Raw genomic sequence first — 20,060 nt, 5'->3', positions numbered from 1 at the left:
AACCACAGCAATTCACACTTTAACTCCAGACAGAACGCTAATTCTTTGGGGAAAGTAACCCTCTCATAGTTTAATTTAAGTAAATGGGTGTTGAATAAGGGCTGCACATTGTCGCAGGGGGTAGCACTGTTACCTTGCAGCAAGAAGGTTCTGGGTTCAATTCCTGGCACGGGGTCTTTCTGCATGGAGTTTGCATGTTCTGGCCATGCATGCATAGATTCTCCCCAGGTACTTCCTTCCACAGTCAATAAACATGATTGTTAATTGGCTTCCCTAAATTTTCCTTAAGAGTGACAGTGCATGTGCAGGGTTGTGTGTCTCTGTGTTGCCCTGTGACAGTCTGGCCACCTGTCCAGGGTGTACCCCGCCTCTCATCCATAGACTCCCGGAGATAGGAACCGTCCCCACAGCGACCCTGACAAGGACTAAGCGGGAGAAAATAAATGGATGGACGGGTTTTGAATTGCCACCGTACTTTACACATATAATGCTTATAGTGGAAATTTTAAATTTTCACGCTGATGTGCATGCTGCTCAAATGTCATACACTGATGACCTCATCTCTGCTCTACTGAATATATCTTCTGTATGTCAGGAAGAGATGCAAAGCTCTATGACCTTTTAACAGTAGGGGTTGCTGGTGTGTCGGAGTTGCTGATGAAAATCAAGTAGAAACTCAGCACAAGAGCATGAAATGTAAAGTGTAACAGGATGCTTTGCAGCGTAAATAGGCTTCCTAAATTATATGGTATAGTTTATGTGTTATGCAATATGAGAAGGATCACACATGAAGCAGCAACACAGCTCAGGTTGAATCCCTAAACTGTCTTGCAGACTGTCCTTGTGTTAACTATTTATTTAGATTTCAGTTACCTTAAATCCATTCTTCTTTAACATTCACAAATAGGAAAAATAAATTAATACGGTTACAGTTTTCCTATACAAATCACTTTTATACTGAAGTCATTTTTGAAGTATTACAGCAGCCTTCCTCTCTAAGATGCTTAAACAGAGGTGGATATCATGATAACATGGCAAACTCTGACAAATGGAGTAAGGATATTTTAATGTTTTAAAATGTTGTACTTTTAGCTTAAAAGGAAACCCAACTAACCTTTGGTTTCTGAGATCTGATAACACAACTGATAAGTCTAAGGACACAAACATTTTAAGACAATATTTATTCATTCTTTTTAAATTTTATATCTACGTTGACAGTTCGACTTCCAACAAATGTCACCTCAAGGATTTTTCAGAGGACAAGCAGAACCATTATAAAGGAAATGTTCAATCCATTTATTCTGTTCACATCAATAAAATAATTGAAAGTGATGTGACATCAAACACTGATTTAATCTCACTCAGTAATTTGAAGAAAAAAATATAAACCAACAGATTAAACAAGCATGTGAATATTTTTAATACACATCTATTTTATTTCATTTTTATCACCAGGACTATATATCAGTATAACACAGTATATTGCTACTACTACTATATACAACACTGCATTAATGAACATTAAAGGTTGTGCAATTTGAGTAATGAAACTGGAAGCCTCTGTACTGTAATGATATAACGATCACAGAGGACTTCATCTGATAAAACAGCCATAAAAGCATACATACATAATTTCTTTTTTAACTATTGGTAAAATCCATGTAATATCTTTACATAGATTATGTCAGATCAGATTTATGGACAAATATAAGATTTTAATAACAAATACACTTTCTGACTCATTTTAACAGGTTACATACCTAGTATTCAGTTTTGCTACGGGTGTGTTGTCTCAGTATGGTTCAGACCTATCAGTCATTTGTCAAAAAGAGAAAAGGGTGCTTGGTTTTTGCTGTTGCTACGCAATCATTTATGCTGCACTCATTCCACCTACACATCCTGAAAGCAACAAGTCTAGACCTGCTCTCCCTGGGTGGTCCCAGTGTATTCCTGTAAAATATGTAAATTGCTGCCTCACTTGGTAATAGCTGTATCACTTTTGTATAGATTACCAGATCTATCTTCCACTTTAAAAGGACACCAGTTCACATTGCTTCATGAGAAGTATTTGATTTAATACTGAGTTTATGCTTAAGTCTTTTTTTTCTCATTTTGTTATAAAAAGGTATGTGTCAGCCTCGTCAGATGGGAATTGTGGGTGCTGAACCTTTCTCTGCCAAGCTGCGCTACACCGGAGCAGACGACCCAAAACACCCTAACCTCATCAAAGTGACCATTACCATGCCTCACATAGATGGTAAGTTTGGAGCTGGAGGCAGGCCAGCTTCGAGATGAAGTCAAGTGTAATGTAGTGTGAGTAATATTCACAACTGGGGATCAGAAGCAGCATTGCAGCCAGAATATTGATTAAACCCCAGAAAAAAATATATATATATTGAACCGAAGCAACTACTTTATATTGTTTTGGTTTTACTTTTATGTTCTTCACTATTCGAGATTCTTTTGCATTTTTCTTTTTTCCTGCAGAGTTTAAAGTCCTTTATTTTTCAATTGAATTAATGTCCATCAAACATTTTCACATTTTGTTAATAAATTATTAGGCGCTCGTACTAATGAATGTTCATCAGGAAAACAAAACTTGATATAAGTCAGTTTACTCTAGAGAAAAAAAAAAACCCTTATAAGGTCGTTAGGGGTTTGCATCAAACAAATACAAAATGGTTAAACAGCACAAAGAATAAGATCTATTCTAGCAGCACTTTATAGGACGAGTCCCATTTCAGCATTGCATTCCCGACTGTTGCATTTCCTTCATTATACTTTGATTTCTTGTTTCAGTCCCTCTCAAAATCTGTTGTCTTTGCTCATTTAACTCCATGACAGTAAAAACCATGTTTGGACACTGTCTTGTAGATATATAAACAAAAACAACTACCCTTAAAAATACAAACTTAAAAATAACAAGAAATAGATTCGATAACATGTATCTGAGGCTTAATTAAAGCAACAGTTACTTCATTTTGAGTCTTCCAAAAATATTATAAATCTATGAGCAATGTTTCTAATAGTAGCATTTAAAATGGGTTCATTATTTTATATAAGTGTTAGCCTAGTGGCTAGAGCAGTGCGCTTCTGCTCTAACAAGTTTCCAAGTACCCTGTTCGATCCCCACAGCCTGCACTCTGGGTCCAGCGGACTGGCACTAGTCCAGTAAGGGACCTTCAATAGGATCCAAAGCACATCATTGTTTAATTTTGCATTTCGGCCTAAAGGGCAGCTTAGATTTCACATCAAATGTCGCTTAGGTCTGGTCGCGAACTAGTGTTGCTGGTATGCTTCTCGGTCAGTTTGGAATTTCTAGGGACACACAGCAGTTTCCCTCCAAAGTGCAAGGGGGAGCCTATTCGAGAACTCACGCGAACTGCAGCGGATGGTCACGAGCACGTCGGTGGCGCCGGCAGGAGTGTTTATCTTCCGAAACAACAATGGCACGTCTGCAAGATATCACGGTCACGGAGATGCATCTAGAGTTGCTAGACATCGAAGAAGAACAGGTTCTGTTAATGGATCGACCCGCCTCGATTAACCTTTCATCATAGTTGTCCATTGTACTTGTTCCTCAGTTTTTAAAAATGGCACCAGCACCGAATCGAGAAGGAAGACTACACAAACAGCCACAAAGGCATACCAAGGACCAATCACAGCTGCTTTTTGTCTGCGCACTTCCGCTTGAGGTCTGCGCGGATTTGCTGTCCAATGCGTAGTCAAGATTTTTTTAGCACGGTTGCAGAACCTCTGCGCAAGGGGCGTGACGCATAGCTTCTGACGCATAGCTTCTGCTCGAGATTTGATTGTTGCAGAGGCTATGCGTCAGGAGCATAAATTGGCCTTTACTGTAACTAGCACACAGATGTACAGTGGAGTACAATAGGCTTTAAAGTGAGCAACTTTGACATAGAGCACATGTGAAATTTATGTGCCACCATGTTTGCTTGTGCATATAATTCACAATAATGCCTGTGTATATCATCATTACAACAATCACTCCTAATAATATGACCGAGATACTTAACCTTGTCCACAACAGTTAATACTTCTTGTACTCCTGTCAGGTTTTAAGTAAAAGTACCTTTATAGGAGAAGGGGCAACTCAAAACATTGGCGCTTAGGGTGCCCAAAAGGCTAGCACCGCCCCTGTACATTTAATAAAAGACCTTTACCTGTACCCTCAGAGTTGGTTCTACAAGTTGATTCATTGTAGTTGAATATATATATAGAGAGAAACCTTACAGATGTTATTTTTGAAAATAAGCAATTTGTTGTGTTTTTTTGCATCAATTTGTTGCACTTTGCACACATGCACTATTTGTTTGTCTTTCCCATAACATTCCAATGTAATAACTTTAAGTTTCTGCTTTAAATGTTGTGAGATTTGAAAAAGTTGAAAGGTTCGGAATAGTTTTACAAGGCTGTACTACTATATCAAGGAAAGGTGAACATGTTTGGACTCTTTTCTCTTTATATTACACAGGTATGCTTCCTGTGATCTCCACTCGGCCCCTCACAAACTTTGATCTGACTCTCAGTCCGGATGGAACCCGAGTCGGAAACCACCGCTGCTCAAATTTGCTTGACTTCAATGAGGTCACCACAGGTCACGGCTTCATCACGGCTTTGACACACAGCCCCGAGAGCATGGCGGAGTCTGCGCCCTACCAGTTCAGTGGCTCTTTGCGGGGGAACAGCACGCTTCGCTTCTACAAGAACCTGAACCTGGAAGCATGTCTGTGGGAGTTCAGCAGCTACTACCACATGTCTGAGCTGCTTACAGATTGTGGAGGAACAATAGGCACGGATGGACAGGTGTGTGTAATCTATGCTCAAAACCTCTTTTAAGATTCAATCTAGAGATTGTGTTTACATATTTTAATGCGGTCTCTGTTTGGATTGGTGGTTGTGCTCATTCTATTTACAATTGTCTAAATGAGGAGGCCGCACAGACACAGCGGCACCATATCGATTTTCCTCCTTATAATGGGCAGTTTGTGTGTGTGTTTGCGTGCTTGTGATGGACAGCTTTCTGTGAGAAAGTGCACAGAAACACACTCAAAGTTTGAGTAAGTTCCAGCCAAGACCACCCCCATTGTGTTTACCACTGTTTGAGATATAAACTCCTATACGTGGAGGTATCCATAGGATCTCTTTTAATAGCTTTACTTAATGTGTTCATCAAAACCAAATCCTTACAAGGTCAACATTTCTATTTTTTATTTTCTATTTTTCTTTTTTAAAGTTGCTTTTTCAGCACTGTAATTTTGTAGTGCTCTTATATTTTTTCTTATATATAGTTTGTCTTGATAAAGACCATGCTCATTTCCTGCTGTTATTTTGTCCTCCAGCCTTTGATCTAAAAGCTTCTTTTTGCTGATTTGCCTGATGAATATGTGGGGGTTGGTATACAGTGCATATGATGCAGTATGACATAGAGACCAGGTAAGAATAATAGTTGCTGGAAACGGCTATGACCACTGGTACACAATATTTACAAGCAAGGCTTATAATCTACAAGTCTGAGGTCCAATTTGTAAAGTGCAATTGCTATGCTTCAATAGAACCACATTTCTAAGGGGGTCACTACCTTATTGTTGTGACGCCCTTACAGATGCAGATCTGCAAATCAAGGACCACAAAATACCAACAAAAACTTTGCACTAGTGGCACTTAGTTTTACTTTTTGCTTACTTTACTTACTTTTTCTCCTACTGTGAGCTCTTAAGCATGCGCCACATTAGATTCAACAGACATTCTTAACTTCCGTAAATGATTGTAAATGATCCTCATAAAAATGATGCAGTCCACCTCCGTTTAAGTGAGCATGCATTCATTAGAATTCCAATTCTGCATAAATAAGGTACGATAATTCCATATAAGGATACGGCTTACAGCGCTTGTTAGAAGGTGTTCATTCACGGAAATGGCATTGAAGACGAAAAAGAGAGAGTTTACCAGTTTCGAGATTGAGGTTCTGCTGACTAACAGCTGAGCAGCAGAATTAAAGAAGCAGTAAAAGCCAGCAAGTGCGGAACTAAATCACAAGAGCTGTAAAATGCTTTGGTTGCACTGTTGCAAAAGTAAAAATAAAAATAATTTGATCAATGAAAACCACTGTTGGAGGTAAGAGGTGTAACAATGACATAAATGCTTGATATGAGTTCTCCATCAACCAACATGAAACAACATTCTGCTAAATATCCTATTAATACACACACACACCTGATCTGCACATCTCCAGCCCACATCTGTCATTCCTTCATCACACTCTGTCTCTCTCATAAAATGCATAAACATAAAAATGTTATTGGTAAAACTAATTTGACAAATTCAGGCAGACCCAAACCCAAACATTCCACAATTTATGTAATAACAAACCCAAGGAGCTGTAATGGATTGAAATGAGTGTATGTCCTGTTGTTAGAGGAGTTTCAAGCAGCAACATGTTGCTTAACCTCCTCTCTGAACTTTCAGATTGTCATTTTAATAGTAGCTTGACCTCACATAGAGCTCACTTACTGTTCTTTCCTTTGACGAAATGACAACAAAATAAACCAGTCATTCCAAAAAAGTAAAAAGAAACAAACAAAAAAAAACAATCCACTGGACTTTGTTTCCAAATTTGAAAACATTTTGCTTCCCATCCAGAAAGCTTTTCCAATTCAAAATGTCAGGATTAGCATTTAGTTCTAGGCTTTATAGGGTGGACCAAAACAACGGCTTGTTTTGGCTTAGAAAACATGCAAATTGAACCGGAAGAACGGGTCCGCCCCTTAGGAATGGGAAGTCGTTTGAGATCTTTGTTAGCCTGCAATACCTGATACTGGTCTATGCTTCTAAAAGGGGGGTCGTTAGAGGGAATTGTTGGCCTGGCTAAACAGGGAATATGTCTGGTCCCCTGTAGGGGGTGGGGGTTTGCAATGATAGCAGGAAGGAATCAACTCTATTGCTGCATTTAGGTTTTTGAAAGCTTAAACCTGGGCTTAAACCTACCCCATCTGTTTAAGGTTATTTTTTTTAGATAATCAGTTTCACATGCAAATGGAATAGACAACATGTGGAAATTATTGGCAATTAACAAGACGCACTCAATAAAGTAGTGCTTCTACAGGCAGGGACCGTAGACCACTTCTCAGTACCTTACTGTATGCTTCGTGAATGATGTTTTGGTCAGTTTTGAATGTTAGTGGTACTTTCACATTCGCAGTAGCATGACACAGACTGTAAAACTGACCTAAGTGGCTCAGGTACTGCTGCTCAGCCAGTATGGCACAGCAATACAAGCTGTGTCAGGAAGGTTTGCTGTGTCTGTTAGCGTAGTGTCCAGGGGCAGAAAGCGCTACCAGCAGACAGGCCAGTGTACCTGTAGATGGAGAGTAACAGGACCACTTCCTCCGTCTTTGTGCAAGGAGGAACACAAGGAGCACTGCCAGAGCCCTGCAAAACGACCTAGAGCAGCCCATAAATATGCATGTGCCTTCACCACTGGTTAGACTCCATAAGGATAGTATGAGGGTCCGACATCCACAGAGGGGGGTTCTGCTCACAGCCCAACACCATGCAGTACACTTGGCATTTGCCAGAGAACACCAGGATTGGCAAATTCACCACTAGTGAATGTGCTCTTCAGAGATGTGACAGAAGTGACAGAACCTGGAGACACTGCCTGCAACATCTTTCAACATGACAGGTATGGCAGTGGGTCAGTAATGGTGAGGGGTGGCTTTTCCTTGGAGGGCCACGCAGCCCTCCATGTGCCGTCCAACGGCAGCATGACTCCCATTAGGTACTGAGATTAGACCCTCAGACCCCTCGTGAGACCATATGCTGGTGGGGTTGGCCCTGGGTTCCTCCTAATACAGGACATAGCTAGACCTCATGTGGCTGGAGTGGGTCAGCAGTTCCTATATAATTGGAGGCATTGAAGCTATGGACTGGCCCACCCTTTCCACAGACCTGGATCCAATTGAGCACATCTGGGACATCATTTCTCAATCCATCCACTAATGTTACATTGCGCCCCAGACCATTGTGGAGTTGACGGTTGCTTTAGTGCAGGCCTGGGAGGAGATCCCTCAAGAGACCATTCGACACCTGATCCGGAGCATTCCCTGGCATTGTAGGAAAGACATACAGGAACGTGGAGGCCACAAATAATACTGAACCTCATTTTAACCCATTGTAAGGACAATAAATGAAAGTTTGATCAACCTGTAGTGTGTTTTCTTCATTTTAATTTTGTGTGTGACTCTAAATCCAGGCCTCTATTGGATAAAAAAAATTGATTTCCGTTGATGATTTTTGTGTTGTTATTGTGCAGTGCATAATGATGTATCCTAATAAAAAGGACAGTTACTTCTAAGTAACAACGAATGTAGTCGTATGATTAAAAAAACAAAGTTTGGATAACAGCTGACCGATTACACAAGACTCCTGTGTCAAGTCTGGAGCTCTGGTAAAATGTGTTCATACCTGAGAGATTAGAAATAGGAGAAAAATGCCGAATGCGACATTCAAACAATTTCAATGCAATTTTTTTGTATTAAAGCTTCTAGCACAAGGCCCATTGTTTAGCATTCATAGGAATATAGCCCCCTACAGCCTAAGACCCTTAAATTCATTGCACTCACTGTTTAAGTGGCAGCTATTCACATGGGAGTACATGCACGTGGGGCTGGTGTATGTCTATATGCTGTTCAAGGGACGAGAGATGTTGTATGGTTTTATTCCATACTCCATCTGAAAAAATTCTTCAAATTAGTATAATTTTATTCTCTCTATGTGAAATAATGCATTTTGTTTATTTCTTCTGTAACTCTAGCAAAGATGTGGACACACAAATGCACAGATAAAGTCATAAGTTGATAAGAAATAACTGGATGAAGAACAAAATACAGTTGCTACAGTTTCCCTATCTTCTGCTTTTCCTAAGACAGTTTTAAACACAGAGAGAAAGTTCTATCATAAAACAAGAACATTAAATTATTGCTGGAGTAGATCTGCTGATAGTCCCTACAAGGACAGTTTCAAGGATATAAAGAAATGCAAAGAAAGAAATGTAAGGCCAGGTTTACTTTATTTGGACAGAAAAAAATAAAAAACAGAGAATGTGACATTAATTTTAACAATAATTTCAGATAATTCCCTATGTGAGTTGGAGAACGTAAACGCATGAAGAAAAAATGTCTGTATGTTCTGCGGTACCCTAACCCTTTGGCAGCATTACTAATAAACACAAGCAAAAGTTGTTTCATCTGCAGTGATTACAATGAAAAGCAGTCTTAAAATATATACACCTGAGCTATGAGGTCTGTTGTTAAAGATAAAGATAAACTTTAAATGTAGGTGATACTGTTTCTTGTCATATAAAGCTTTTAAGGCATAGAAAATAAAGCCAAAATTCTATTCAACGGGGTCATCTAGTGGTAGTGTGTGGTACTGCATCATGAACACCTAAAGTGATTTAATGAATAATATACAGGTGATTTGTCACATTTATTAAAAGAATGTTTATTGAGCTTACTTTCACACAAGGCATATATGTGTTTTAATTGGGAAAGGAATTTACTTAAAAAGAAATGTCAATATGTGCTTACATCACTGTATACTAGTTGTTTGTGAACAACACAAGAAGGCGTTTGACATCTTGAACACACTGAGTAGGAGTGGAAGTTTTAAAGGATCATGAGGAGGAGAGCTATGTGTTCATCTGTTACATCTCTTCTGTACTTATTATAGCCTTGCTACCTACAATTATTCTTTAATCTGAAGAGTGCTTTAAATAACTCACTTGTATAAGAAGGATTTTTTTTAAATAAAAAAAATAAACTTACAAGACTTATTTAAATAAAAAAAAGCATAAGATATTACTCACAGGTGTCAGCATTTAGTTGTTTTTCAAATAAACTGATACAAAGTTTTCACTAATTTCCACCTGAAACCTCTTTGCAGGTTCTGAACCTGGTCCAATCATACGTGACGCTCCGTGTGCCTCTTTACGTGTCTTATGTGTTCCATTCACCACTTGGCACGGGGGGCTGGCAGCACTTTGACCTCCAGTCAGAGCTTCGCCTCACTTTTGTTTATGACACCGCTATTCTGTGGAAGGATGGCATCGGTAGCCCCCCACAAGCAGAGCTGCAGGGTAAGTTCCTGTTTGCAGGAAAGTATGTTTCTTAAAAAGAAGTTTCTATTAAAATGATGTTGTTTATTTATATATTTATTTTATTAACTTATTTTTAATAGGATCGTTGTATCCTACCAGCATGCGCATCAATGAGCAGGGACGTTTGGTGGTGAATTTCCGCACCAAAGCTCATTTCAGGGGACTGTTTATTGAGTCTCATTCTAAGGACAGAATAACCAGAACTGGTAAGAAATCATTACAGATTCAGATTTAGATTCTTTAAACAAGCAAACAAAACAATAGCAATGCTTTTAAATGTCTTCAACTGTGTGCAGCAACATCCCTGTTATCCACTGTGATGAGCGAAGACCACCCTGGCCTTATATTCAACCTCACCTTAGTGAGGAGTGAGCCCACCTACAACCAGCCTGTGCAGCAATGGACATTCATCTCCGATTTTGCTGTAAGATTATCACTCTTTTTTATTACATTATTTAAAAGAAACAACCTAACTTAATGCTATAGCTTAAATTTAAAACAGGGGAACAATGCAAGGATAGACAATGGATAGAGGGATGGAAAAGATGGGGGTTATTTGTCCCTAAATGTAAAACTTAAGTCAAGACTTGGAATTTGTTAATCCGTCAGAAATTGTAAAAAATAGATTTTTTTTTTTTAAATATATTCAGATTTATTGAGAAGCAGTTGTAAGAAGCATCTGTTATTTATTTATTTTTTCCTTGGCATTTCATTAGAAAAGCATTATCTCAATAGGAAGCCTATCAGGGTGAACCAAAGTGGTTATAAGCTGTAACTTTTTTTAAAACCTTCATGTACTGTCATACCAAACCAGCTCCTGTCTGAGCTCTACAGAGAACATGAGGGCCACAACAGAGGGACAGACTAAAATCATTGTAACCTTTGTATACAGGTCAGAGATTATTCTGGAACGTACACGGTGAAGCTGATCCCCTGTACAACATCTCAGAACATAGAATACACTGTTCCGCATATCTGCAGTCCCAGACAGGCTCTTACATTCGACCTTGACATCAGATTTCAACAAGTAAGAATAACCCTGTTCAACCTTTTGTCGTTGTTAATCAGTTTTTTGTTTGCTTGTTTTTTTGTCAAGAGCTGTGTTGCCTTCTCTCACTTAAAAAGCTGTATCCTCCTGCAGGTGAGCGACCCAGTTGCAGTGGAATTCAGTCTGAACACTCAGATGTTCTTGCTGTCTAAGAGGAATCTCTGGCTTTCTGATGGCTCTATGGGTTTTGCTCAGGAGAGTGATGTTGCCTTTTCTGAAGGTGAGACTTTCTATTTCTTACATTTCTTTTAGATAGTTGTTGTTTATTTAGTTTTAGTTGTTTTTTTTTGCAGAACATTTCCATTTGAAAGAAGTAAAGAAAATATTAGAATATATTTATATGTATTTTATCTGGGGTCTCCACTTGATTGTGTGAAAAAGTAGAAAAAGTAGAAAAAACATTAAGAACTGAGGTGATCGATAAAAGAACAGCAGTAAATAGAACTCATGACTCCTTTACCTTTTCAGGTGATACAATATACGGCCGAGTCATGGTGGATCCAGTGCAGAATCTGGGAGATTCTTTCTTCTGCAGCATAGAAAAAGTGTTTCTCTGTGCTGGAGCTGACGGCTATGTACCCAAATATAACCCAACAAAGTTTGAATTCGGCTGTCTGGCTGATTCTCCAACATTGCTGTACAGATTCAAGATACTTGTTAGTATACAACTCTTTTGTATTTATTAAAACTTTGAGAACAATACTTTCTTCTCTGCTTTATTTTATTTATAAATCAATATCACTTGATTCACCAGGACAAGGCCCAGCCAGAGACTCAGACACGTGAGTTCAGAGATGTCAGCTTTAATGCAGTGCTGGCACTAGACGACCCATCAGCTTTATCTCTTGTCAAACAACCAGGATCAGATGGCTTTAGACTCGACTCTACAGCCATGTTCCAGGTATGCAATGTCTTATTCTTTAATAATGCATTTTATGACTGACTTTTCATCTCTTTTTATTAACCGTCTATCTGCAGATACAGATACTTTCCGATCCTGTTTTAGAAATATAGGTTAACATTCAAAAGGTTTTGCTAGCCTTTCTAATTTCAGGCTGTGTGTGCATGAGGGAGAAGAGTCCCTTTAAAACCATGTTTCACTAATGTTTTAAAGCTGGTCTGTGGCATTTAATTTTTAGTTGTGTCTCTGCTTCATTACACTTGAATCAAGTGTGGTAAAGTTCTGCAAGGAAATCAGCCTTGAGGACTTTAGCTTGAGATTTGTTTTTGTTATACAAACAGATAAGCTTACTTTAGTCCTCTAGTATCTGTAGATCCACTAGTATCACAAAAAAATAGTCCTTGTGTCTATATCATGGTGAATTCGGAGTGTGAATTGTACTTTTTTTTGCTGTTGTTCTCAGTAGAATGCTCAATTACATTTTTTTCTCATAACTCCTACAGCCTTTTTTTGTGGATTCATTACTTTTCTCATCCTCAGGTTGCTGCAGGGCGTGAGTGGTATATACACACTATTTACACTGTTCGTTCCAAAGAAAACACCAACAGGGGCATTGGGAAACGCAGTCTGGAGTACCACTCTTTTGTTTCCACCCTGACATCATCAAGCGAAAAAGGCCACCGCAGGAGAAGGTCTGCCAGTGAGGAAATCAGCGCCATCGCCGAGGATATTGGAATAGATAACAGCCGAGGGACCAACATCATGCATATTGCTTTGGACCGCACAAAGAGAAGGTCCAAGGGATCGCCTGAGCTGTTCTCGGGTGGAAGAGAACTTAGTAAGCTGAACACTGATGATCAGGAGGAAAATCTAGTGAGCATAGTGGGGGCGCTGGTGGGGCTGCTACTGACAGTCCTCATTATTGTCACCATTACGCTGGTGCTGAGATCCAGACAGAAGGAGGGGAAAGAGGTATGGAGTGAGGGGGTGCAGGAGGTGGTGAAAGGGTCCGTCAGCACTGAACCCATGCTGGTGGTGAGAATGCAAGACTGCCACAACAGCTCTGAGGTCTGAGCAGCGATATGCATGGACCGGACAGATGGACATAGGGGATATATGGGGGTTTTATATGTTCTTTTTTTTTTTTCCTGAGTTGGTTTCACAGCACCAAAAAATTACATTGAGTAAATGCATTACTGAGTGTGTCTGTTAATGTACTGCATTCATTCAAGGGCACTCATTACAGCACTATGCTATGTATTTATTTATCACTACAGCTTTGACTGATGGTACCATTATATTCCCAGTTTCAGGTTAATGGCTTAAAGTGCCTGAAGTAACTTCAGGACATTAAACTCCAGTTTCCATAGAAAAGGTCAAACATGCATTGCTCTAAGTAGAATGGAAGTTAAGCCAGTATGTGGTTTTGTATAACCTTCAGCGAAAATATGAAGATTTCACATTATCAGAATTTTAATGAAAAGGTTTAAATGCTCCTTTTTTGCCTGCTTTGATAACCGTATGTCTTTGAACATGTTAGGTTATGACATGTTTACATGACTACTTGAAGTGCTGTTCAGGGATGCACATACAGTATAAACCGATAAACTTTAGCTGTGGCTTTTGCAGTGAAAGAACACCTGTTTCAGCTGGAAACATTCCCGTGATTAGTTGATTCTTTTTCATAGTTAAACAGACAAACTGCTCTGAGATGAATTGAAAGCACTGCTGTGAGAAGATCAGATTTTGAAATGATAACGATTCACCCTTATGCCCTTTGTCACTGGATAAGATCCTGTATTTTTCATCCCTGACTGCATTTTACAATAACAGAAAACTGTTGCTAAAGAATTGGTGAAATACGCAATGGAGCCCTCAGACATTGAAGCATTGATAACGCAGATTAATATTGACTCACATTACAGTCATGTGTCACCCTAATAATCTCCATAGCAACTGAGTTCATAAAGCGGTGAAATATGGTAGTATACATTAGTTATCAAGTTTTTGGCTTCTGACCCATAAAATGGTACCAGAATGGTCTCATGACCTAAATGTTTGGTGAAATACAAAAATTGGTAAAACCCTGGTAAAAACAGAAATAATAGTAATAAAAACAGCATAAATAATGTGTATTTTGTTTAGTCTAGTTGTGAGTGATATGCTGGTGAAGATTCGCAGTCATCTAGGTCAGAGTCATTCCAAGAAAGTTAAAAACCAACCACTGGACTTTGTCTCCAAGTTGGAAGACGCTTTGCTTCCCATTCAGGAAGCTTTTTTAATTAAATCGAAAAATAAAAAAGTTTTTTTTTTTTTTTTTACTGATGTTTTAATATGTTTAAACATATAGAAATGCTTCATTATCATAATTTTCAAAGTTTACTTTAATTTCTCAAAAGGATTTCTAGACCCCACACTTGTAGGTCTGTGACCTCATGCGAGGTCATGACCCCAACTTTGGGAATCAATGGTATACTTTACATAACCAGAGCCTGTTACCTTAGGATTCCCTCCAAAACTTTATTGACTGAAACTGCATGCCATTAAGGCATTGAATTTAATATTCTCAATTTATGAACCATAAATAATAAAATTTTGTAATTATTTACAAATACCTTTTTGTGTGTAACTAATGGAAAATAGGACAGCAGCAGTGTCTGGCAACATGTTGGGGAGGGGCAGCATTGTTTACTCCGTGCTCCAAATGCTAAAAGAAATCTCTGGTTCCTCTAGTACTTCACCATGCATCTCATTTAAACAACATTAAACAGGAGGGACTTTCACTGGCTAATCCTTGTATGCTCTGATGCTATTAGTCAGCCAATGCTTACCTCTGACTCTACCCAGTGCAAAAGTGAATATTTAAAGCTTCCCTTTAAAAGAAAGAAATGATTAAAACACCTCTACTGTCACCAAACAGTTTGCATTTCAGTTCTTAAGGTTTCTTCCTTATGGCTTTTGCAGGCTGAGAAATAGAATTAAGGATGTTAATGATGTAGTAGGGATCCAAAAGGATGCAAAGAGATCCTGTACCTGTTTTATTGTCTCAGTATATAAAAAAAAACAAACATATATTATCATATTATCATAGTTCCAAAATGAAGGGGTATTCTTTAGAAAAATCACCCTGGATTTCCAAATTTTTTGTAGAAAACTATTTTTTGTTGTTATTTTATCTTCATCTTACATATCTATTCCTACTAAATAAAGCATCTGACAATAGTTTTGTTGGATTATTTGGTAATCAATTTTTATTATACATATTAATGCCATATTAATTCATATCATTTTCCAATTATTATTTTTTTTGTACTGTATTGTGGGGTTACTTATATAAACCATCCTGAGTGTAGGTGATCCATTGTGTTTTTGCCAGGATACTGTTATATTTATTAAAGGTTAAGGGAAAGTTTGTTTTTTTTTCAACACAAGTTGAGGTATGCTTGAATAAAGATGCTCATCTCAGGAGTTTTATTTGTTTATTTTTTCCTTTTTATGTGCATGGTGTTGAAGTTTTGACTGAAAGGAAATGTCCCAAGAGCCACTGTCAGCCTCTTTGTTTCACTAAGCGTCCAGTGCTGTGGTTATAAAAAGACTTGTTCACACCTGATGATCTGACCTCTGTTTTCTCACATTGTGTTTCTAAGCTGTCTTGGCAGTGCTGTGTAGATTTATTGTTTATGGACAAGCGATGCACACAGATTAGCTGCTTACAGATCACTATAGGACACAGTACAATACAGCTTTTGCCATTTTACATATGTCCATGATTTTATTAAGATCACTTCTGAAATCTACTGATAATGTGTATTGTTATATCAGTGTCTTATTCTGCTTTGAACGTGTTCAGATCGGTGTGCTTGAATGTGTATCTCATAATGATGCTGTGACTCATCAATGTATAATTATGGCTGGTATTTACTCCGGTAAGTAGATGTGGTTTTGAGGTGTGAATCAATGGGAAGATTCTGTACACTGCTGAGATTCAACTGTGAATTTCATTTTGGACCCTGATTAATTAGAAAATGCCACCGCATTTAACATCAAACGCACTTTCTTGCATCAAATTCTTCACATGCCAATACAAGCTATGCAATGTAACGTACACTCCACAGGAAGTCATCTACATATAGACCACATTTTCAGCACAATCAACCTTGGTATTGTCTTTTTATGAATTGATTTTTATGTAAATGTAATAATAAATATTGTTTACTGGTGCCTGGTGGTGAGGTTTTATTTCTTTTATTTGTATTGAGTAGAGTTTTAAAGAGCTTTCAATATGAGTTGCAGTAAAGAAGTTTTTTTTTTTTATTCCCAATGGATATTACTAACAACCTGGGTATAGAAACTAAATAAAGTAAGAAAAAGTTGAGAAGTAAAGTGAAATGATAAAATAAGTATTTAACAATTCAAGAAAATAAGCAGTGACACGGCACAGGAAATTTGGAAACAAGTATGTTCCAATTACCAGCCCACTATCATATCAATAATATCACCAATATCAGTAAGTTTATTCCAAATAAACTTTATCAATGTTTTTCATTGTAAAATGTTCACAGAAGAAGCTTTACAGCTCTGCAGAAAGTAGACGTAGACGCATTTTGAAATTTCTCAGTGTCCACTCATTACCATTGGAACCATTAAGGGGAAAGAATATTAGTTTAACATAAACTAGCCAGAATTGGGGGCCTTTTTTGGATTTTTTATCTGTCAGAAAAGTAAAAGAAAAAATTTATTTTTCCAAAACCCAAGCAGCACTTCCAGTTCAGACAGATATGGCAATAGCTGATAGTTCCAGCTTTATCCTTAACACGTCTCCACCCATTAAACCTTAATGACCTTGCCTACCCATAAAACTCCACAGTTAAAGTAAAGCTTGTTGATGTCATGATCTCCAGTTGCAGTTTGGTATTTTTTAGTTTTAAAATTTCCTTAATGATAATGTTCTAACAGCTCTTGCATATTTTATTGTTAGGCTCATTTGGGTTTTGTCATCTGAGTTCATTCCTCTGGGCTTAATTTTAAAGGATTGGTGTTTTCAATATCTGTCCATTCTTTTGTGTTTAATAATAACTGATAATAATAATAATAATAATAATAATAATAATAATAATAATAATAATAATAATAATAATAATAATAATAATAATAATAATAATAATAATAGAACTTTATTGATCTCACATTGGAAAAATTTACCTCTGCATTTAACCCATCCCCTTGGGGAGCAGTGAGCTTCCATTGTGGGGCGCCTGGGGAGCAGTCGGGCGTTAAGGGTCTTGCACAGAGAGCAAGGGTGGCAGTCTATGGGAGGAAGCTTGAACTCATAATCTCAGGGTTCCAAGCTCTATGACCTAACCATTAGGCTTCCACTCCCCCTGTTTAAATTTCTCTTTAATTTAAGTATTCTTTTACATTTTTAGTTACTTTAGTTCCATTTAAATACCTCCCTGTGTTTCCATGCAGCTCTATTCTTGTGAGGCAGGCAAGCCTCCTTCACCTACCCTGTATTCACTATGCATCAGATGATCCCCAGTTCATCTTATTAGCTCTTCCATCCCTGCCTCAGTATATTGGTTCACTAGTTCTCATTTTATGCTGAATTATTCTATTTATCTGCCTCATTCTGTGATCTTTTACACTGCATGTTTTCTCCCTGTTGTGCTGTCAGTTCTCTATCAACGTTCCCTTTTTTTCATGTCTGATGTCTGATTTGAAGCTTATTTTAGGTTTTCTGATTAACAAAGTGATCAAATGTTGGGAGAATATGTGGTGAATAATGTTAAATGGGACAAAAATTTTACTATTTGCTTCTCCTTTCAAGATTCCATGTTTAAAGGAGTAATTGGTTGGTGCATCACCCTGAAAACATCTACCGTAAAATCTAGATGTGAGAACACCCTGGTGTGAGACAGCATATGGTACTGACACTCAGTAACCGAACACAGCTATGTAGAGAAATGCTGAAGCATTTTATAGAGGCAATGAGGATGGACATTTCAGCAGGATAATGCATCCAAACACCAAGCAAAGGGAACTCACAAAAGGGTTTCAGAAAAAAAGGCTACGATGTCCAGTCCTTCACACGACCCACTGAGGAAAGAAATCAGAGTAAACAGAGGAGATACCTAATAGCTTTCAAGTTTTTGAGACAGTTTGAGCTTTCACATCTGTGCTATAGATGTGTGTTCTTAATACAGGACTGAATGAATAAACTTCACTTAGCATCAGAGATGGGAAGTAACGGAGTACAAATACTTCGTTACTGTACTCAAGTAGATTTTTCTGATATTTTTACTTTACTTTACTTTACTACTTATTTTTATGGCGACTTTTTACTTCTACTCCTTACATTTTTACACAAATATCTGTACTTTCTACTCCTTACATTTTAAAAAATTGGCTCGTTACTTTAGTTTTGAATCATTTCAATGGAGTTACCATTATTATTTTTCACGTCATCAATACCAAATTCAATCTAAATGGATGGGAATCTACGTTGCATTTGACGCACCACTACAAGATGAATCGACAGATTCGGCGGTATTCATTGGCGGCAAATCATTGCAGCTTGGTGGCGGTGGCGTTAGCATAGTAGCATGGACGACGAGATGATTGAAAATGAACACAACGGAGATCTAGTCCTATTGGCAGACATCCATTTAAAATGTAGGCAACGGCATGAAAAAAGTGGTTTCTACTTTTACTTTTATACTTTAAGTAAATTTACAACCCTGTACTTTGTTACTTTTACTTGAGTAAAGAAGTTTAATCAGTACTTCCACTTTTACCAGAGTATTTTTTAACACAAGTATCTGTACTTTTACTCAAGTACGGAAAGTGAGTACTTTTGCCATCTCTGCTTAGCATGAAGAACACAATTCCTGTTCAGAACCTAAAATGAAATATGGTTGTAATTTCATGTCAAGATCCTCTTTAGAAGTATATTTGCCAAGAGAGACTTTTAGAAACAGAAAAAATAGATTAGAAATTGAAATCTATTTATCTCACAATGGAGAAATTACCACTCTGCGTTTAACCTATCCCCTTGTGGAGCAGTGGGCTGCCATGGTGTGGTGCCCGGGGAGCAGTGTGGGGTTAAGGGTCTTGCTGAGGGACCAAGAGTGGAGGCTGGGGTGAACTGGATACTTGCAACCTTCTCAAAACAAGAGCACTGCTCTAACCACAAGGCCAACACTCCCCCATTTAAAGCTCAATACCTGTTTAATCTTGAGTTCTTTTCAAATAAAAATAAAAAGCAATTTAACATTAGCAAGCTCAGTTCCTCCTGTTACTGTTGCAGATGAGTCAAACCCCTCCTCCACTCTCTACTCACCAGTTCAGAGTCACCACAGTCTGTTCGCAGACTTCTGAAACCAAGACTGGAGGGGAACCACAGAATTAGGCAAATGGACATAGCCTCACTGGCTCATAAGGACCCAGTTGCTCTCCCCTGGTTTCGATCTTTGGTCCGTCTTCTGTTTACATGTCTTCTGTAATAAGACTAAGCAAAGTCATGCTTGTCTTTTCTAAATATCTCTTCTACTTAATAAGGATGTAAGTTTTTGCCGGAACTCCCCAAATTTTCTGTTGGTTACATGCAATCAGTCAACCTTTCTGGTTACTGTTAAAAAAAAAACGCTTTTCCGGGGGAAAACACGGTTTTCCGTGTTTTCCGTTAATTCGAGTGCAGGTAACTTAACTGAGATGGAGTGTTATAAAAAATTCTGGACAACAAAGCTTCGATTCGCCTTTGCATAGGGAGAGGAGCATCAGCAGCACGCATCTGCGAACAGCAACTCTGACCCCCCCTGCATTACCGGCTCTTTTTATTATCTTCATAGGGGAAAATCTTACAGTTTCACACAGACAGTGCGACAGAATGATCACACTCCCTACTTCCTATCTCCAAATATGGAGTCGCTTCCTGC

General features: G+C 38.2%; 1 protein-coding gene across 1 annotated transcript in view; it reads left to right on the top strand.

The window, feature by feature from the left end:
• The window catches only part of LOC119783474 (FRAS1-related extracellular matrix protein 2-like), a 120,351-nt gene extending 105,943 nt beyond the window's left edge, over nt 1-14,408 (top strand). The window contains exons 15-24 of the mRNA XM_038285032.1: nt 2,126-2,257; nt 4,493-4,824; nt 9,964-10,156; nt 10,258-10,383; nt 10,474-10,601; nt 11,070-11,204; nt 11,319-11,445; nt 11,694-11,881; nt 11,980-12,126; nt 12,667-14,408. Coding sequence (XP_038140960.1) covers nt 2,126-2,257; nt 4,493-4,824; nt 9,964-10,156; nt 10,258-10,383; nt 10,474-10,601; nt 11,070-11,204; nt 11,319-11,445; nt 11,694-11,881; nt 11,980-12,126; nt 12,667-13,200 — 2,042 coding nt within the window. The 3' untranslated portion in view covers nt 13,201-14,408. The remainder of the gene's footprint in view (nt 1-2,125; nt 2,258-4,492; nt 4,825-9,963; nt 10,157-10,257; nt 10,384-10,473; nt 10,602-11,069; nt 11,205-11,318; nt 11,446-11,693; nt 11,882-11,979; nt 12,127-12,666) is intronic.
• The last annotated feature ends 5,652 nt before the right edge of the window (nt 14,409-20,060 follow it).

The sequence above is a fragment of the Cyprinodon tularosa genome, unplaced genomic scaffold (genome assembly GCF_016077235.1).
Source record: "Cyprinodon tularosa strain WSP-4 unplaced genomic scaffold, ASM1607723v1 ctg205, whole genome shotgun sequence".
Taxonomy (NCBI): domain Eukaryota; kingdom Metazoa; phylum Chordata; class Actinopteri; order Cyprinodontiformes; family Cyprinodontidae; genus Cyprinodon; species Cyprinodon tularosa.
This window is presented reverse-complemented; position numbering and strand designations above follow the sequence as displayed.